Raw genomic sequence first — 22426 nt, 5'->3', positions numbered from 1 at the left:
CCATAGGATGGATTCAATCACTGGACTCACTGAAAAAAGTCAAACCACTGTGGCAGCAACTCCTTTCCTTCCAATTCTTCTGTCTTCGGGGAACATGATAAAGGAATTATCAGAGCCCAGAGAACAGCTTGTATTTATTTCTTGATACATGTGTGCTACACATGGAAGACGCTGCTAGTAACACATACTCTGTTAGTCTTGGATTCATGACTGTAGTCTACAGGCACTGCATTAACTTCTCCTTGAAATATTCACAGTCACACGAATCCATCATGGGCTTTCTTCATCACTCATAATACAGTAGGCATCTTCCCATTCATTTTATAGCCACAGAGATTAAGGTCAAAGAGCTGTTGAAAAATACAATGTGCTAATGACTCACTTCACTACTGTCTTTCCTGAGGAAAAGTTAATGAAGTAAACACATTTCCTTTTTGAATCCTATGCCAGCATAGTAAGAGGACACACCAGAAAAATAATTCTAAAATGCACAGGAATGGTACCAATTTGACTTGAAAATGCTGAAATAGGGTGGTCAGGTCCAGATCAAAAGCTGTTTAAATTCTTACTGAAAATACTGTGCATATTTAAACTAGAAAGTACAGCAGTAGTTCTAACAGGATGTCCAGCACAGTTAACACCTTCAAATCAGTAAATTATCAATCAGTTCCCTCTGAGCCATTGACCATTGTAAAACATGATCTGGCATCATACTAAGTACATGACAGTTTCTGAGATTAAATGAAAATACAACAGAAAATTATGATTAACCTCTGGTAGGCTAAACAAAAGGAACATTAAACATTTCTAAGTGTTTTGAAGAACTGAATTATCAAGTTTGGTTCACTGCAGTCTTAGTTCTTACCTGCTGGTTTTCTACTATTATTTCCAAAACATATACCAAGAACAATAGTTTCTAAGTTTCATCTTCTTTTTTTTTTTATTATACTTTAAGTTCTGGGATACATGTGCAGAATGTGCAGGTTTGTTACATAGGTATACACGTACCATGGTGGTTTGCTGCACCCATCAACCTGTCATCTACATTAGGTATTTCTCCTAATGCCATCCCTCCCCTAGTCCCCCACCTCCTGACAGGCCCTGGGGTTCGTCTCCCTGTGTCCATGTAATCTCACTGTTCAACTCCCACTGAGTGAAACACGTGGTATTTAGTTTTCTGTTCCTGCGTTAGTTTGCTGAGAATGATGGTTTCCAGCTTCATCCATGCCCCTGCAAAGGACGTGGACACATCCGTTTTTAAGGCTGCATAGAATTCCATGGCGTGTATGTGTCACATTTTCTTTATCCAGTCTAACATTGATGGGCATTTGGGTTGGTTCCAAGTCTTTGCTATTGTGAACAGTGCTGCAACAAACATACATGTGCATGTGTCTTTATAGTAGAATGATTTACAATCCTTTGGGTATATACCCAGCAATGGGATTGTTGGGTCAAATGGTATTTCTAGTTCTAGATCCTTGAGGAATCGCCACACTGTCTTCCACAATGATTGAACTAATTTACACTCCCACCAACGGTGTAAAAGCATTCCTATTTCTCCATATCCTCTCCACCAGCATCTGTTGTTTCCTGACTTTTTAATGATCACAATTCTAACTGACGTGAGATGGTATCTTATTGTGGTTTTGATTTGCATTTCTCTAATGACCAGTGATGATGAGCTTTTTTTCATGTTTGTTGGCTGCATAAATGTCTTCTTTTGAGAAGTGTCTGTTCATATCCTTTACCTACTTTTTGATGGAGTTGATTTTTTCTTGTAAATTTAAGTTCTTTGTAGATTCTGGATATTAGCCCTATGTCAGATGGATAGATTGCAAAAATGTTCTCCCATTCTGTAGGTTGCCTGTTTGCACTGGTGATAGTTTCTTTTGCTATGCAGAAGCTCTTTAGTTTAATTAGATCCCATTTGTCAATTTTGGCTTTTGTTGTCATTGCTTTTGGTGTTTTAGTCATGAAGTCTTTACCCATGCCTATGTCCTGAATGGCATTGCCTAGGTTTTCTTCTAGGGTTTTTATGGTTTTAGGTCTTACATTTAAGTCTTTCATCTATCTTGAGTTAATTTTTGTGTAAGGTGTAAGGAAAGGGTCCAGTTACTGTTTTCTGCATATGGCCAGCCAGTTTTCCCAATACCGTTTATTAAATAGGGAATTCTTTCCCTATTGCTTGTTTGTGTCAGATTTGTCAAAGATCAGATGGTCGTAGATGTGTGGTAGTATTTCTGAGGCCTCTGTTCTGTTCCACTGGTCTATATATATCTGTTTCGGTACTGGTACAATGCTATTTTGGCTACTGTAGCCTTGTAGTATAGTTTGAAGTCAGGTAGCATGATGCCTTCAGCTTTGTTCTTTTTGCTTAAGAGTGTCTTGGCTATATGGGCTCTTTTTTTGGTTCCATATGGAATTTAAAGTAGTTTTTTCTAAATCTGTGAAGAAAGTCAACGGTAGCTTGATGGGGATGGCATTGAATCTATAAATTACTCTTGGCAGTATGGCCGTTTTCACTATATTGATTCTTCCTGTCCATGAGCATGGAAAGATGTTCCATTTGTTTGTGTCCTCTCTTATTTCTTTGAGCAGTGGTTTCTAGTTCTCCTGGAAGAGGTCTTTCACATCTCTTATAAGTTGTATTCCTAGGTATTTTATTCTCTTTGTAGCAATTGTGAATGGGAGTTCACTCATGATTTGGCTCTCTGTTTGTCTATTATTGGTGTACAGGAATGCTTGTGTCTACAACCATACCACTCTGAATGTGCCTAATCTCATCTAAGTTTCATCTTTATGCCCACATCGCTCTCTTATATATTCCCAAAAACCTTCTAGAAAGAAAGAAACGTAGCAACTCACTTATGATAATGCAACTGAAGGCAACTTTGGAGACAAAGCTGTAACTTTGGGGCAATGGTGCCTAAGCAGAGAAGTCAGAGAACAAGATGAAAGAGGGGAAAAAGCATTTAAATAAAAACATCAAGGAATATTTTCACTTTACAAGGCAGAACTCTAAAAATGAAAATTGTACTGGCCCTATACTGTTGAGTGAAAGAAGCCAGACACTAAACAAAACACTTACTGAATTACTTGAAATTTCATAAGATAAAATTGATCTGAAGTTGAAAGGGCAGTGATTAGCTCTGGAAAAGAGGGAGCTACACACACACACACACACACACACACACACACACACACACACACCACTACTTATCTCACAAGGCTGTATCCAATGCACTTAACACAATGGCTCCACTAAACAGTCATTCAACAAAAGTTAACATAAACAAACAAACAAACAAAAGTTAGCAAAATATATAAGTAGATTGAAAAGTTGTGTAAGGCAATCATGAACAAAAAGCAAATTTACTAATATTAGAAAAAGGAAAATTATCACATTCTTATGCAAACAATATCATAAAAAGAAAAGCTCCATGGGTCAGAAGCCACCATTATAATCTAGCTCTAGACCAACAGGCCCCAGATTCCAAGTGGAAATTTCCATAAAACTGCTAGACAGAAAAAGGAAAAGGGTGGGGAGGATGAAAATAAACTTCTGATTCAAAGTAAGCTTATAAACCCAGTTAAAAATGTTAATGCTTGTTTGCTAAGAAACTAATTGAAGCCACTGATTTGAACACAAATATTCTCTAGATGAGAATAATTTTACGAAATGGTTTTACCAAGATTCTTTAAAGATTTTCAGCATGCCTTAACCAGTTAAATGAATACTTAAAGAATATAAAACAAGAACAGGTAGCTATGAACAATAATTTATTAGAAACCTTGGAAATGAAAAACAGTCTTTAAAATGTAACAAATGGGATAAGCCTAGATGGGCATAGTAAAGCAGAAATTAGAAAATTGGAAAATGGAACTGAGATAACCATTCAAAATGCAGCAAAAAAGAGAATAAAAAGACAAAAGATTTTTTAAGAGCCATGAAAACCAGACTCCAACTTTTGTTTAATGGGAGTTTCAGCAGAAAAGCATGGTGGAAAGTGATATTTAAAGACGTAATAGGTGAACACTTTTCAAATTTGAGGAAAGACATGAGTTTTCAGATTGACATTACACTCTGAGTAAAATAAAGATAAATCTAAATATAGACACATCATGATAAAACTACAGAACATAAGGAATTAGGAGATTATCTCAAAAGAGAGAAAGACATTATCTACAAAGGAAGAGGTGTCAAAACACAGAAGTCAGAAGACATTGGTATAATATAGTCAAGCACCACTAGAAAACAACTGCCAATCTGGAATTGTACACACGAGTAGTCTCATTATAAAATGAGTGCAAAATAAAGATATTTTCAGACACATAAAGTATATACTTTAGTGACCCTCACTAAAGGATCTGTTAAAGAATATAACCTCGAAATACAGGTTAACCAGATAAAAATACAAAATAGCAGTCAAATTTGATTTTCAAATAAATAATTTGGGATGTACTTACTTTAAAAACGTTACTTGTTGTTCATCTGAAATTCAAATTTAACTGGGTGTTCTGGATTTTATGTGGCAAATCCTCCCCAAAACAAGAAACAAACGCAGAAAACAAGCACAGGATACAAGAAATACTGCCATCAGAAAAATGACAGTAAATTCATTTAACTATTAGGTATATGAGGGGAAAAGGGCTTTATTTCCATCAAGGAAATAGGTCAAAGGTGTATACCTTTGACAATACCTGTAAAATAATGACTCTGGTCTAAGCCATAAATCCATTTTCTTCCAAATTTCCAAGAGGTTGCCATAATGGCCTTTCAGTGTTCCATTGACAAAGATGCTCTCCTTGATCAAACTCTAGTCAGGCTCCTCCGAACCCTCTTCTCAACCAGGCTCTGCCTTCATGCATGCTTCTGTATTTGTCTCCGCATTGTCCAGTTTTAGCTAGAATCCTGTTAAGTTAGTTTAGCCAGAATCCCCCATGCTGGATATCTGATTGGGTTCCTCATCTTCCACCAACCCCTAGGTAATGTCTGCTCACTGTGATCTGCCTTCAGCAAGAATACCCTCCTAGGTTGGTTTAGCCAGAATCCCCCCTTACCCCGATGTGTCCTCTTAGTAATTTTTAATCCACTGATACCACACCCTCACCCTCACTCCTTGGTGATAAATTTTTACTTTTCCTTCTTTTCAGAGTTGAGTCCAATCTCTCTCCCCTACCCCAAAACTCCACTGCAGTAGTCCTTATACCTGTTACAACAGTTACCTGAATAAAGTCTGTCTCACTGTCCTTTAACAAATGTTATAAATAATATTTTTCTTTAACATTATGTTAAAAGCAGAACAAATCCAATAATTGTTTTCCCAGCACATATCACAAAGCCCATAATTAATCGTACGCAAATAAACCCAGTTAAAAATGTTAATTTTTGTTTGCTAAGAAACTAATTGAAGCCACTGATTTGAACACAAATATTCTCTAGATGAGAATAATGCAAACGGTGCATGCGATTAATTATAAGAGCTTTGCCCTAAAACTCTCAATCATTTCATCTCATCCTACCTGTTTCAATCTAGCACTATGCTGCAAGACACATTCTTTTCTCCAGCCAGGCAGGCTTTCTTGGGGGTCTCACCTGCACTTTCTAGTCCTCATTTATCTAGTGTTCTCAAAGCATTCGAAAACCAATCTTCCTTTATCTGTTCACAGTACTGCAGTTCACACTCAATATTTTTTTGGTAGTCATTAAGAGGTCTGAAATGCAAGCTATAGTCCAGACAAGCACTTTACAACCAAAAACTCCTTATGCAGAATATTGATCAAGACTGTTGAGTCTCATTTAATAACAGATACGCCCCCTGAAAATATGTACATTATCTTTTCTTTTGTCCAAATAAAATGTGATTTCCAATGCACTCCAAGGAACTTTTTATCTAAAAGGAGGCTACACTGAAAGTTTTGGTAATGAGCATTCTTGTGCCTCAATGTATCGGTTTCATAAATTTATTTTATTAAAGCAGAATGAGTATAATAGAATGGTGCTGAAAGAAAATTATGTGGCTAGCTCTTTCCTGTTTCCTTTAATGGGCTCATATGGAGTCAGCTAAAATTCAGCTAGTTTGAAGAGTAAATAAAGCAAATTGCATCCTGCTCACTCAAACTGATTCCATTACACTAAATTCCAAGGGCAGGAACAATGTCTTAGCCATCATTCATCACACATACTTCAGTCTATAGCAAGGAGTGCCCCAGCAATTAATCTTTGTGGAATACTGAGTCATTTAAAACGTCTTCGAGATGATCTATGAATAAGGAATATACATACACTGAACTATAAAAGTGTAGATGTCTTTTAATTACATTTTAGCACGTGCTGAGATACTGTGGTATTGCCCACAGTACGTGCTAAAAATGTAGAAAACAATACTAAGTTGATTTTATCCTTGTAAACTGAAACTGGTAAGTGATTTTAATATGTCAAAAGAGATATTTGCTTTTAATAAAATATTTCACTCAACAGACTGATTCTCCAAGTACTTTCAGAACCAAATTCTATTTCTGAAACTTAGATTTACATCTAACTTTTTAAGAACCCACTTATGGCAAAATATGGACAAAAGAGAGTACTCAGTATTTCCACTCAGGGAAGGACTGAGTATTAAAGAAAAGCAGCACGGACAGAGGAGCTCTTAGTATTATTTTTGCAAGGTATTATTTCATTTAATTCCAGTTCTACATCAAACCTTTATAGCAAAATAATCAAATGACAAATGCCACTCTAGATCTATCAGAGCATATAACTGCATTGTTTGTTATGATAAATGAAGCAAATTATAACAATTCCATAATGCTGAGGGTAGCAAGGCTGTTTTGGAGCTCCGGGTGTGTATATGTAATAAATCATTCCTTTGAAAAGATAATTGCAGCAGCACTAGAGAGGAGGAAAAAAAAAACAACTTTGAAGGCAATTATTTGAAAGCTCCTCAAATTAACATGTATACAGTTGGTTCTTTGTTACTGAGTGCACATTAGTAAAAGTTGTTTCAGGACATTAGTTCACTTAGTTGAAGGAAATAATGTAATTCTAGTTATTAACCACTTTAATTTTAAAAGTGCTTTGTAAACTGAGAAGACATTAGACTGTAAGAACAATGTGGAAGGCACGAGCAATTAGATGCTAAATGGGCTCCTTTTGAAAAATTTAGGAAAACAAAATCAAAAAGCTTTAAGGGTCTAGGAAAACTGAATGTACATATGTAATGTGAGCAAGTTCGATTTCATTTTACTGACCATCAATATCACAAAGGGAGTGAAATTAAGTCCTTCTCTCAATAGTAATTTTAATAGATTATACTGAATGAAATCATATTATGAGTCAAATGCCTTTGTAATGTAATTTAGCAGTGCCTCCTTGAGGCCCCATGAAATAGAATTTTGTGTGTTACTTCACTCTAGAATCATTGCCAAAAAGTATAACACTGCTTTACAAATATCCTCCTGAGACCTAAGCCAGGATTTGGGGTTACCAGTAGACCATCAGTGAACTGACTAAGGTAGAACCATCTAATATGCTCAGTATGAACAAAGTTTGCTGAGGGTCAGTCAGCCGTACCAACACAGGAAAATGAAAAATAAAAATAAAAAACAAAAACTCATGCAATTACTTGAATAATTCTCCATTCTAATATGCAAAATAGACAGCAAGTGATTACTTGCAAATGTGCATTTCTATCACTTCTAAAACGGTATTTTTATTAATATAAATTGTTCAAAACATTAATCAGCCAGTAGAAGAAATGTATTATATAACGTTCTCTCCCTCCCTCTCTCCTTCCTTCCTCCCTTCCTTCTTTCTTTTTAGAGACAGAGTCTCACTTTGTTGCCCAGGCTTCAGTGCAGTGGCACGACGATAGCTCACTGCAGCCTCGAACTCCTGGACTCAAGCAACCCTCCTGCCTCAGCTTTCCGAGTAGCTGGGATTACAGGCATGCACCACCACACCCAGCACGTTTTTATTTTATTGTTTTTGTAGAGACAGGGTCTTGCTTTGTTGCCCAGGCTGGTTTTAAACTCCTGGCCTCAAGCAATCCTTCTGCCTCAGCCTCCCAAAGTGCTGGGAATACAGGCATGAGCCACTGCAGCTGGCTGATAACCATCACTTTTTAACCAAATAAAACAAAATTAATATTAATTTCTTTGACTTCTATTAGCTCTCACAACAGATGGAATATCTTCTAATTAGCTAGTATCTGCATCAGTGATACTTTACAAAATACATACAAATATATAATTAGTAAAGGTGGCCATAGGTGGTGTGAGAGTATAACCCTGGTTGGGGCCAGGCGCAGTGGCTCACACCTGTAATCCCAGCACTTTGAAAGGTTGAGGCGGGCAAATCACAAGGTCAGGAGATCAAAACCACCCTGGCCAACATGGTGAAACCCCGTCTTTACTAAAAATACAAAAAATTAGCCGGACGTGGTGGTGCACGCCTGTAGTCCCAGCTACTTGGGAGGCTGAGGCAGGGGAATCACTTGAACCCAGGAGGCAGAGATTGCAGTGAGCCAAGACTGCACCACTGCACTCCAGCCTGGCGACAGAGCGAGACTCTGTCAAAAAAAAAAAAAGAGAGAGAGTACAACCCTGGTTGGGCTTATTAATTATCTGTGTGACTTTGGGAAAGTTATTTACTTTCTCTGTGTCTCAGTGTCTAATTGGGACTAATAATGTCCAAATCTCATAGGACTGTTTGAAGATTAAACCAAGTAGATAGCATATGGACTAACCCATAGTAAATGATCAATAAAGGTTAGTTCCCTTTCCCTAAAACAGAACAAGATGGTTGATAGCATAAGTTCTGGCCTCATTCTACCTTGGTTTAATTCCTACATGTAGCACTTAAAAGCAATATGCTGTACAAATGACTTAGCTTCTCTAGGTCTCAATTTCTCCTGTAAAATGAGATATAATGGTACCTACTCTAAAAAGAAATTTTAAAGGCTAATGGAGATAACTGACATAAAGTGCTTATTAAACAAAGCATCTGGCACACAGTAAATTTAGTTATTCAAATCAAATTAATTCATTAAATTATTTAGTTCTTTATTTCCCTCTTTATAAGTTTATGACTTCTGGGCTTACAAACATAGTTTATCATGAATCACTAAAAATATTTTGGTTTTATTTGTAAGTCACTGGTACTTGACCAAGTAAAATAAAGTTATAATAAGAGCTTCTCGGCCAGGCGTGGTGGCTCACATCTGTAATCCCAGTACTTTGGGAGGCCGAGGTGGGCGGATCACGAGGTCAGGAGATCAAGACCATCCTGGCCAACATGGTGAAATCTGTCTCTACTAAAAATACAAAAAAATTAGCCAGATGTGGTGGTGCGTGCCTGTAGTCGCAGCTACTCAGGAGGCTGAGGCAGGAGAATTGCTAGAATCCAGGAGGCAGAGGCTGCAGTGAGCCAAGATTATGCTGCTGTACTCTAGCCTGGTGACAGAGTGAGACTCTATCAAAAAAAAAAAGCTTCTTATCTCATCAATAACAAAGGAACCCTTTCTCCATCCACATTGAATCTATTTTGTAAAAATTGGGCCTCTGGGTTCACAAAAGTGAATAAGACTGGGTCTTTGATGTCTGAGAAATCAGCCTGTCAGGAAAAGAAAGAGGTGAACAACAACATATAATGTGAATAAATAATTCCAACACAGAGTAAGAGGAAATCCTACTACTGTCTGGGAGACTCTCATGGTGGTTTTTACTATGGGTATGGCATGGAGCGTAAGCAGGAGACTGATCTTCAGGCCAAAAAGAGGATCTACTTGGAGGCGAGGTTTCTATATTTTCTGTTTAGAGGTACTATGTTAACTCTAAATAGACTGTGAAAAGTTAAACTGTTAAATTCCTGATTGCTCTAGGAATTATAATATAAACGGTCTATTAGTTACTACATACATTATAATTCCTAAAGCACTCCCTTTAAAATAATACAAAAAGGCCAGGCACGGTAGCCCACACCTGTGATCCAGCACTTTTGGAGGCAGAGATGGGTGGATTGCTTGTGGCCAGGAATTCGAGACCAGCCTGGCCAACATGGTGAAACCCCATCTCTACTAAAAATACAAAAATTAGTCAGGTGTGTTGGTGCTACTCAGTTACTTAGGAGGTTGAAGCAGGAGAATCACTTGAACCCAGGAGGCAGAGGTTGCAGTGAGCTGAGATCGTGCCACTGCACTCCAGCGTGGGGCAATAAACAAGACTCTGTCTCAAAAAAAGAAAAAAAAAAAAAAGGTAAAGTGATGCAAAAATGTATTGGTAAAAAGCCAAAATTAAAATGGAATTCTAAGGAAAGGGCAAGAAAAGAACAAACAAATTCCTGATCAGACAAAGATGTTTAGATAGACCTACATCTAACCACATCAATAATTATGAGGTAGGAGATCAGCAGAACTTATCTTCTGAGCACTAATCATGACCCTGCTAATCAAAATAGGATGCAGCAGAAAAAACGGCCAGAACCAGCTGATGGCCATGAAGGCAACCTCTAGTCACCCTCACTGCTCATTAGCATCAAGACACTCCCACGAGCACTATGACAGTTTACAAATGCCATGACAGTGACCCAGAAGTTATCTTACATGGTTCCGGGAACTCCTCCACTTATTTTCTAGAAAATTCTAAATAACCTGACCTTTAATTAGCATATTATTAACAGTGAGTATTAAATGTAGCTAGCCAGCCATTTACAGGGACTGCTGCTCTGGATGGCTACTGTTGCTGTATGCTGCTGCTGCTGCTGCTACTATGCTGGGCCACCCCACCTGTGGGATAGCCCTGGTCTGTCTATGGAGCAGCCATTCTGTTGTACCTGCTACTCTAATAAACTTGCTTTCTTTCACTGCTGGCTCAGCCTTGAATTATTTCCTGAGCAAAGCCAAAAACCCTCTCAGGCTAGGCCCCAATTATGGGCTATGCCTGGATCAATTACTTTAGATTATACTGCAATAAACACCCTTATTAAGAGGCAGAAATATCAGAATGTAGAAAAGAAGCAAGACTCAACTACATGTTTTCTATAAGACACCCATTGTAAAGGTAAAAAACCACACACTGAAATTTGCCAGACATGAAAGAAAAACATTCATTCCATAATCATAGCAGGCAATTTTAACACCTCTCTCAACAACTGATACAACAAGAAAAATTTCACAAGTATTTGGATATTAAGCAATACATTTCTAAATAATCCATGGGTCAATAATAAAATCAGAATAATTTTTAAAAACTGAACTTATTATTGCAGCACCAGTCACAATAGCCAAGATAAGGAATCAACCTAGGTGTCCAACAATAGATGAATGGATAAAGAAAATGTGGTGTATATACAAAACAGAATACTAATCAGTCATAAAAAAGAATGAAATCTGTCATTTGTATAACACGGATGGAACTGGAGGACATTATGTTAAGTGAAATAAGCCAGGAACAGAAAGTTAAACACCACCTATTCTCACTCATATGTGGAAGCTACAAAAAAGTTGATCTCATTGAAGTAAAAAGTAGAACAGAAGATAACTAGGGGCTGGTAAGGGTAGAGGGAAGGTGAAAGTAAAGAGAGATTTGTTAAAAGATACAAAATGACAGCTGATATGGTTTGGTTGTATCCCCACCCAAATCTCATCTTGAATTCCCATGTGTCACGGGAGAGAGCTGGTAGGAGGTAATGAATCATGGGATCAAGTCTTTCCTTTGCTGTTCTTGTGACAGTAATTTTCGTGAGATCTGATGGTTTTAAGAGAGGCATTCCCCTGCACAAATGCTCCTTTTTCAGACTGCTGCCATCCATGTAAGATGTGACTTGCTCTTCTTTGGCTTCCACCATGATTGTAAGGCTTCCTCAGCCACGTGGAACTGTAAGTCCAGTTAAATCTCTTTCTTTTGTAAAATGCCCAGTCTTGGGTATGTCTTTATCAGCAGCGTGAAAACGGACTAATGCAACAGCTAAATAGGAATAAGTTCTAGTGTTCCATAGCTACATAGTTTCAAATAGGTAGAAGGAAAATACACTGAATGTTCCAATTATAAATGTTCAAGATGATGGATTTTGCTAAATACCCTGATCTGATCACTACACATTTTAAGTATCAAAACATCACTACATACCCCGTAAATATGTATAATTATTATATGCTGATAAAAAATAAAAGGAAATTATTTTAAAACTTGAACTTAGAGATAAGAATATGACACAAAATTAGGGGACACAGTTAAAGTCAGAATCTAGACTGATAGAAATTTACTTTTATTTATATTTCAGGAAAAGAAGAAAGGCTGACATCAATGACCTAAGTATGCATCTGAAGAAATTAGGAACAGTAGCTATTGAACAAAAAGTTAAAGGAAAAGAAAACAAAGAACAGAAATCAGTGAAATAGACAAATGTTTTCAACAAGGCAAATAATTGATTCTTTGGGGGAAAAAATTGGTAACATTGATAAACCACTGGCAAGCCTAATCCAAGAAAAACAAATATAGCACAAATAGCAATATAACTAAAAGGGACGGGGGTTGCTATATAAATTAAAAAGAAAACAAGAGAATATGAGGAAAACATTTCATATTAATAAATTTGACATTCTGGATAAAATGGCACTTTCTAAGGTAATACAGATTATCAAAACTGACACAAAGTAGTAATGGGAAATCTGAATAATAGTATAGCTATTAATTTGCTCCATAACTGAAACACTTTCTAAAAGAAAACTTCAAGGCCAAATGTCTTCTCCTGTGAATTATTCCAAATACATAAGGAAGAAACAACACCATAAAACTATCTGAGAGTAAGCCTTCTGTCTTCAAGTATCCATGAATGGTAAAAAATGGCAAACAAATAAAAACAAACACACCATACCTAGAGAACATATGTATATTTTATCCATTTGACATTAAGAGAAATTAGGAGCATCTGACATTCTGGAAAATGTATCTAACAATTAGCTATGCAGGATTGAAATAGTGAAGGATAAACAAGGACCCTCCTCTGTCCTCTAGTTTAATGGAACAACTACAAGAAAGCCTTTTCTGCAGAATAGAGTTCCCCAACAACCTTGTGATGAAATGTCTTTGGAAGTACTGAGCTTCCTGTCCATACAGGTGATTTGACAGTTTCATAATAACTATTGGCCAGGGATATGATAGAGTATTTTTACCCTGAACGGTATATAAGGTTAGATGGCTCATAGGCACATTCCAGTTCTATGATGCTATCATTACCATCTGTCCCCTGGGACAGAGACTGTGAATAAAAAGAAAGGAATTACAGCTCAGCTTTTCACATAAGTTTTAGCCCCTAGACACCTAGTTTCCTGAAATGTCCCCTGTGATTAGGTACGTCTTGTTTTGTAGGACAGTTAATCATTTAGTGGCATGTTTACAAACATTTAAAGGCGTGTTTATATGGCAGCCATTATATTTCCCTTCAGTCTGTACTTCTGTGTGCTAAACACACTCATGTTTCCAGGCCCTTCACAAACCTGGTTGACTTTATTAACCAAAAGACAATAATGAACACTGAACATCCAAACCCCAAAATCAGTCTGACGGGTACAGTGTACAAGGTTGTTACTTCCACTGCCCTGTTCATTCTATTTCTACTAATGCATTCTACAAATGTGCTAAGGCTATAGACGTTTATCCAATTCTATAAAACAATAACTTGGTTTATACTGTAAAATATGCATCTTAAAATCTGTTCATTATTTAATTTAACCTACTCATTCATCCATCTAATTAATTTAATGATACCTTAAATTCTGACTCTAAAATTACATAGATTAATCCAATATTCCCATGTTACTAAGTTTTACAGATGTTTCTCAAAATGTGTCATGGGTGGCCTCTCCTTAAGTGGTTAATTCTAATTTTCTCAACATTCTGTGACACACGATGAGGGCTTACAATATTTTTAAGAAAAAGTCTTTTAAAGACAGAATATATGTGCATTTCTAAAGAAAAGTCTTTTATGTTAACAAAGACTCTACACATCAAAAAAGTTACACAGATGCAGCACTATAGACAATTTACTTGAGAAAATTCTCAGGTAATCAAGATATTCCTTTGACGTGAGCCATTTGAATAGGGGGTTAACCTATACTCTGTAACATGACCTTAATCTACTCTATCCTAAATACATATGCTGGTCAAGGATACAGAGCCTCAGAACACAAGTCAGAAGACATGTGCCATGTTCTCAACATGGCTTTTGGTTCTATTAGACTCTGGGAGGCTCTCTGCTTTCTCGGTTTCAATGTACACGTATTTCCAAGTTACTAATAACATCTTCATCCTAGACATGTAAAGGGAAATTAGAAGCGTTGATCTTCCCATAAAGTAACTAAAACAAAATATGGTATCATATTGGGTACTAAACTAGGCCTTGGTAAACTCAAGTTATAATCTCAGCTCTATGCTGCCACAAGAAAGTCACTTAACCTCTCTGGGCTTGCGTTTTCTTATTTATAAAGTAGACACTGGACCAGACAATTTCCCAGCTTCCCCCTGCTTGTACAACTTTGCTGTACTGTTCAACATAAACTGAGCAAAAGTGTTCAGGGCATTTCATACTTAGCTACATAGCTTTTCTTCTTGCCTAAGCAAAATGTGTTTACTCTGATATCTAGTTCCTGAGATGACCAGCAACATTTCGATGAGAGGAGAAAAGGGAACTCTGTTGCCCAACCATGCATTGGCAATGAAGTAGAACTGCCAGGTACATGTGGGTGCATGCAAGCACATATGTACACATGCCCATGCAAGGATATGACTAGCATGGAAACCACATGTGCTCTCTAATGTGATCCAAACTCCTATCCAAACTCTTTTAGATTAAAAACTTGCAGCAAGTGTCAGTGGTAATAAAGCAATTCCAATAACCATACTTTAAACTTATTTCCTTCTATTTCCTTAGCCAAAAGGAGTGAACATGAGATGGTTCACTGTGACAGGCTGGGCGAATGAGCAAGCTGTGGCAAACAACTGACGTTTCTAAAAAGCCAAAACAACTGTTGAGTTCACATCAATGAATTCAGTTAGTCTTACCTTGGCAAAACGTGTTGTTAACCCGCTTATAACCTGGTAGGCATTCCATCATTTGGTTGTATCCATGATAAGCTGTAAGGGAAGAAATGCTTTTTTACACACTTAGTTTACATTCTTACAATCTTAGACTATTATAAGCGACATCTGAAGCCATTTAAGGCATCAGCAGACTTACTTATTCATTTATTAATACAAGAAACCAATACCAATGTATATCTCCATAATTTCTTTCCCATTCTGCTTATTTTTCAGGATACTTCTTATTTTGCAATAAAGTCCCAAGAAGTTATCAGTAAATCTTTATTATGTTAACTGAAACAATCTTGAGATTGTTGTACATTTTCTTCTAATTAGTGATTACATATTTCCATCACAAAGCATCTATTCCTCCCCAGTGACGTGCTTCAGGGTTTGGATTTTCTTATCCATTGTAGGTAGGGTTACTACATGTCCTGGAACATGCTGGGTGATGTCTGTTATTCCAGCAAAGTTAATTAACAGTACTTTACTCCCCAAAGTGTCCCAGTTTAGACAATAAATTATACACTCATCCTAATTACTGGCTCGGACATCCTAGTCATGAGATGATTCTTACTATTATGAACCTGAGAAGAATAGGCAGGTGATGAGAGGAAGTCAGGAAATTAAAAGGGCTGCACTCAGAATAGGCAAACAATACAAATGTTGCAATCACCAACTTCTCAACAAAATCCTGTTTCCTGAGATTCTGATACTCTTGAGTGAGACCTGAGAGGCCACCTGGCATAGTGGATGCAGCCAAAGTTCTGGGATGTGGCAGAAGTGGGTTTCAAATCCTCTTCCTATCAATAGCTGTGACCTTGGGAAACAAGCCTCTTGGGTTTCACACAGAAATTCTATACAATGAGGGTAATTCCCATCTACTGAGCAGGAAGAGTACTTCCGCAGTTTAGAGAGAATTCATGAAAAATGCCTACCACAGGGCCTGAGTGTGACAAGCACTCCCAAAATGTCAAATGCCATTGCTATGTCCTGCAATAAGGAATTCTATTAAGAGAATACTACGCAACAGAAAACAAGCTATAATCAAAATGGGATGAAAGATTAGACCATTAAAAAGACTTGAAAGAGGAGTAAAAGGGGAAAGTAGAAAATAAAAAGGGAAATTTTCTATTAAAACATAAAATTATTTCAGCCTCCCCATATAAGCTTTATCTATCACCACTAAACAAACAGGGTGAATAAGTACTGGGGTGTGTCCCTCTTCTCCTTCAATTCTTTTCTTTGCTGTATTTCCTCTCTCTTCAGATTCCCCCAGATGACTAAAAGAGATCACAGTGAGGCATCTGGGAAAGGCAAATTAAAAGAGGGGAGATATGGGCGTGTGGGAGTTCCCCCATTCAGCTCCTTGGCCTCACGTCTGTCTTGTCCCATAGACCACTGGAGCACGCTTCCTGCAGAGATTGTGGGATCTCTGGCTGCAAATTCCTCAAAGACAAAAGAGATGGATATTAACTTGTTTTAGAAGTTTCAACCGTCATCTACTTCAAGGCAGAGAGCCAGACCAGGCAATCTCTTACAGTCCTCCTCAGTTTAGGATTTTATGTTCATTTTCTTCTCAAAAGTTTTAAAGGACAAGTGACTTGTTCATGCTAAGCACATTTCTAACGGGTCACAAACTATTTGATGAAATCATTTGCAGATTTAAAATTAAGTTTTCACGGCAAAAACAAACAAACAAAAAAAAAACGATCAACAACGAAAGGCCGTTCTGTATGTGGCTAAATAAAAACTTCAAATGTTAAATAAAAGCCACTTGAAAAGTAAAGTTTGAACTAGTTTGAGTGAAAAAAACAAACAAAAAAAAAGAGGTGTGGAACACAAAACCATAGCGGAGAAAGCCAAGGAAAGTCTGCTTCCTTCCAAACTGAACATGATTTAGAGAGGAGTCCCAACCAAGGAAAGGAAAACTTTATAAATGACACAGGAAGAATGTGACCCTGAGTGTGTTTCTTGGGAGTGAGTCACATAAGACAGCACAAACAGAATAAATGTCAAGATGTTAATAGTTTACTTCATTCATAGTCCACATTGCCCTCCCTGAAGTGAAAGCAGTTTCTTCAATTTTATACATTAAATGAGCCAACATATGGATTTATTTTCATCAACATGTAGTTAAAAGTGACAAACTTTGCACGTTCACATTCAACTAAGTCCTTATCAAGATCAAAATATAGAGCTCACAAACCACAGAAATCAATGAACTTATCTTAGATAAAAATGACGCAATTCTAGACAAAAATGACAAAAGGTCAAGAGTGGAGGGATTAAAAAAACAAAAAAGGACAGTAGGAGTTGCTTCACCTTAAATGTCTATCACATCCCTGCTACTTTGGGGTTTAGACACGAGGGAGAAGAGAAGCAGCTAAGCAAAAGATACACAAAGAAGAGGGTAAATGAAAAAAAAAAAATAAGAAAGATGGGGAAGGTATTTAATATTAGAGAACATAGACTTAGCCCCAAAACAAAGTTCTATGAAACTAACTTCCCTCATCCTTAATCCTTAGACCTAACAGTGGAAAATATATCATCCTCCTCAATATTCCTACAGACAGACAGACACGGTAAACAAAGAAGCAGCAGGTTTAAGGAAAAAAAAAAAGAGGGCAATGCCTTTTCAACGTTTTAGCTATAGATTCCTGTTTAATGATCCATAAGACTCAATAGTAAATGAAAGAGCTGGGAATCGAACTCAGGTCTACCTAACTTCAAACACTAAAATTTTTAAATCAAACCAAATGTATCATAGCGATCCCTTTGGTCAGGTTGCCAAAATAATTTTAAGCAAATGGATCTTCCAGTGAGGATGAACCATCACACTCAACCTACTTCCTGGAAATTCACATTGCAAATGATCATCAAATCAGCTTAGAACATCTACTTGGAAAATTCTCTCAGTACTGAAAATGTCCTTATTTACGTGGATTATTTTTGTAAATGAAGAATTCATTAATTATGAGGAACTTTTCACTAAAGTTATTAGAATATTATATTCTAATAATATATTCTGGATATTAGAAATCAGTTATCCAGAGTTAATACTACATTGAAAAACTAAGGGTACAAATTATTGTTGGTAAGAGAGTATTAAAAAGGTGTAAACCTGATTTATTCAGATCAATATGTTCTGAAAAATACTTTAAAAACAAATCAAAGCCTGGGGGTGTTAATACGGATTAATGTTGCTGAGGTCTGTGACAGCATAAAACCAGTGTTAGAAAAAATGGGAAAGAATTGTGTTCTAGTGATTACAAGTTTCTCTTTTACAAATCAACAACCAATTATTTCTCCATTTCAGCTTTCCTTTTAATGACATTTGAAAACCGATAACATAACAAAAACTACAACATACATTGTGGATATTAATAAAAATCTCATTTAAGGAATTTAAACCTAGGAAATAACAACTGCACTGACTTTTTATAGGGTTTGAAACATTTACTCACCATTTTAAAAGAGATCTTATTTTCTCTTCCCCTGAGACAAAAAGTCCATTTTAGCTCATTACCGCTTAAGACTTTTTTTCCCATAAGTAATCCAACTAAAGAGGATAATTAATAACTGTGCTTATTACAAAATAATTGACATGAAAACTTTTTCAGACTTGCAAATTTTCTGGAAATGCATATTATAGTACTACATTCTAGAATTCAGTAAGAGAGTTATTTGAAAGTCTAATACTGCCTCATCATTAAACGAGTAATCATAAAAAACAGATATGCTACATTGACCTGCAAAGGAGTGAGGAAACATTACTTACATGGTTTCTTGGGGCATTTCTGGCATTTGTTAAAGCCCCAGGAGGTACCCACAGTTCCACAGCAGTCCTCTTGCTTTGAAAGGCCAGGGAGCGCTTTGCCACACTGCAATGATTAGGTGTGAAATATGAAGGTTAACTGAGTGCAGGATGCCCAGCCCCAGAGCACTGCTGTACCTCACAGTCACACTATAAACCAGTTCCCTTGTTATCGACACAATTAGAAAGGAAAAAAACTGTAAAACTTGCAAAGAAAATACCTGGACAGAAATCAATACAACACAAAAATGAACAAGTACATTTCCAAATGACAGCACCTTGGTATTTCCAGTCTAAGAAAATCTGTCACTGCTCAGAGTACTTTATAAAACTTACGTTTCCAGTGCCTTTTTTTCTTAATAAGAACCTCATAATGTGTAAGATCAATATAGGCTTTTTAGATTTTAGTTGTATCTGTCTCTTTAAATCTCTTGTGTGGATCATCTGGGAACAGAACTCTAAGGGTATGGCATGTGTGTAAAACGTGAGAAGATGGCACAGGTCCCACCTACAAGCGGCTTCTGATCTTCCTATAACCCCAAGGCCTGGGCACTGACAGGACAGAAGAAACAATTACTGGCTGGGCCAAATCAGCTGTAGCAAAGACGAAGGCTCCAGGCAGCCAAGTGTTCTGACCCGGGGAGGTCAGCCAAGCTAGGAAGGTGCCAGCATGTTTAAGCAAGACCGGCTTGAGCAGGCAGGAAAGCAGGACTTACAGGCTACTGGTACAACACGGTTGTCCAGTGTTAAGACCAGGTAAGACTCCTGATCAACCATAGGAAGTGAGAAAAAGCTGAGAGGCAGGGGCCTGAAGTTAGATCACCTCAGTGGGGCAAGGAAGTGCCTAAGAAAACAGATCCTGCTCTGTGGACCTATCCAAAGGCCAGCCTGAGGGGAGGACCACCTGACTCTCCACCCCTGCTGTGCAGGCTAACACACCCCACATTTTTGTCTCCCGTGTAAACGCAGAGCATCCAAGGGGTTATTCTGCCTTCCTCTGCCTCAGTCTCTACAAAAATCCTCCCAACAGTTTACAGAGTTGTCTTTCCAATCTGATTCAAATCTGATCACATTACTGATGAAAACCTTTCACTGACTCTCCATTGTCTGAAAACTGCACACTCCAGAATGATCTATAAGGTCCTTCCTATTCCCACCTGAGGCAATCTCTTGTCCCCATCCACCTCTATCCTGCAGACATACCAAAGGGCTCTTTATTTTCTGAACAAACCACGTCCTTCCAAAAGGAGCACGTCTCCCTGGAACACCCTCTCCTTTTTTCTTTCCCAGAATAGACTTTATTCAACCCTTGACATGTATTAATAGCTCTGAGAACCATCACTATGAAACCTCCCCTATCTCCTTAATTCCAATGAGTTCCTCCCTCCTTTTTATCCCACAGCACTGTCTATATAGTCTACTGCCTCTGCGATGCATTTCTGTTCAATGCATATGTATCTTATGTTTATATTCCAGTACACAGTACATGTTGCAAATGCTCAGGAAACACGCATGAAGAAAGGAACAAACAACCTAGGGAATTAAGGAACAAGCTAGTTGTAGGTCATCCAGGCAAGCAATGGCTGTATGAAAACCAAAGGAGGGGTCAGGCATGGTGGCTCACGCCTGTAATACCAGCACTTTGGGAGCCCAAGGCGGGCACATCATGAGGTCAGGAGATCGAGATCATCCTGGCCAACATGGTAAAACCCCATCTCTACTAAAATACAAAAAATTAGCCGGGCATGGTGGTGCATGCCTCTAGTCCCAGCTCTCAAAAGGCTGAGGCAGGGGAATCACTTGAACCCAGGAGGCAGAGATTGCAGTGAGCCAAGATCGCACCACTGCATGCCAGCCTGGCGACAGAGAGACTCCGTCTCAAAAAAAAAACAACAACAAGAAAACCAATGGAAGTTTAGCATCCATACCCCAGGCTAGTGAGCAGTGTGTGGTGACAGAAGGTCCAGGCAGGTGGTGGCCCTCAGAAGGACAGCAGGTAGTAGTCACCAGTCACCTGGCAGGCCTCCAGGGACAGCGTTTCTTTCCCGCCAGGTCCAAGCATGCAGCATTCTGATTAAGGCTCTAAGTGACTACATATCCAAATTGTAAAACAAGACCAAACCACAGAAGGCCCAGCTAAGTTTTAGTTACATCATAGCTTTGATGTTCTAAGGTTTCATTATTTTTAATGATTTCAACAGGATGCTGTGTGCTCTCCAACAGCAGTATATGATAGTGATTAAAAATGTGACTCAGGAGTTAGAGAGGCCTGAGTATGAATTCTGACTGTAGGACTTCTTACACGCATTATCTTAGACATTTTCCTACCCATAACATAGATTGCATTGTAGTATCTTTCTCACAGGGTCATGAAACATGAAAGAAAAAAAGGCACGTGCAATGCTGAACATTATAGCTGACCACTTACATGTGTCAGGTATCATTACCATTATTATTATTATTATTATTATTATAGATAAAAGCTCCCTACTCCAGATGTCCCATTTGAAGCCCCTAATATTTGTCGGATTCCCCAGGGAGTAGAAGGCATGTGAGTGGAGTAGATTGTAAATGCTCCTGTCAATCAAACAGGTTAATCCAATTGCCCTCTCGAAAGTACCAGACTCCATAAGAAATGACCCTGAGACAAAATGAATTTCCCTAATAAAGCTGGTGTTGAAGACATTTTGAGTTAAGCAAAAGTAGGCATACCAAAACAATTGCTTTTTTCTTTTAGATGAACTTGAAAAAACACGTAATTCTGGGGAAGGCACTGAAAAAAGCCCTAGTGTACGTCAGTAAAGCCCAAGACCATCACATCTCTTGAAACCGGGGCAGTAACTCCTGTAGACACGTGACACGCACTCCTTGAGATAAGGAAATTCTCTCATAAAACAACACAACTGGATAAACAGCGAGGGACGTTGTGTGCCAGATACCAATGCACTGACTTGGAGAAGTCTGTTTGAAGACAGGGCTCTCAGCGAAGTGTTTAACCACGTGCAGTGAGGGAAAGTCCCCGAGGCTGGAACAGCGGTGGGGCCACAGATGAATAGTCTCAGACATGGGGGAAGACTGGACCAAAGGAAATATGATAAAGTGGTAGGTGGGTAGGTAGTCCCAGAGACAGCGAAACAAACATGCATCCGCATGTACACGCAGAGTGGGGAGAGGAAGAGGGAGAGACACATCCAACGTGAGAACAAACGGGAACCTGAGAGAAGACAGGCACATACTTAGGGCTGGAATCAGGTAGTTTCCATACTCCTTGAGCTTAATCACAAAACATGTAACCCTGAAATATGAAGGACTGAAGGAAGGAAAGGGCAACAATGACGAGGTCTAAGACTGGGAACAAAATGATTCTGTAAAAACACAGAGGTCCCCACTGTTGCAACCTGGCTGCCAAAGCGTGCTTAGGGTTTATTTCCAGTTTTATAAAATTGATGTAAGACACCAGTTCACATCATATACAGATCATTCTTGTACTGGACTCTTTAGGTTCGTCTCCTAATCAAGCAAAACACTCAA

The 22426-nt window shown here is 38.0% G+C and overlaps 1 protein-coding gene across 11 annotated transcripts in view; it reads right to left on the bottom strand.

The window, feature by feature from the left end:
- Positions 1 to 22426, bottom strand: part of LTBP1 (latent transforming growth factor beta binding protein 1) — a 454228-nt gene that overhangs the window by 164519 nt on the left and 267283 nt on the right. For all 11 annotated transcript variants that reach the window (XM_031655059.1, XM_031655061.1, XM_021924743.2 and 8 more), the window contains 2 exons: positions 18860 to 18962; positions 15061 to 15132 (listed from right to left, as the gene is read on the bottom strand). In XM_031655059.1, coding sequence (XP_031510919.1) covers positions 15061 to 15132; positions 18860 to 18962 — 175 coding nt within the window. The remainder of the gene's footprint in view (positions 1 to 15060; positions 15133 to 18859; positions 18963 to 22426) is intronic.

The sequence above is a fragment of the Papio anubis genome, chromosome 14 (assembly GCF_008728515.1).
Source record: "Papio anubis isolate 15944 chromosome 14, Panubis1.0, whole genome shotgun sequence".
Taxonomy (NCBI): domain Eukaryota; kingdom Metazoa; phylum Chordata; class Mammalia; order Primates; family Cercopithecidae; genus Papio; species Papio anubis.
This window is presented reverse-complemented; position numbering and strand designations above follow the sequence as displayed.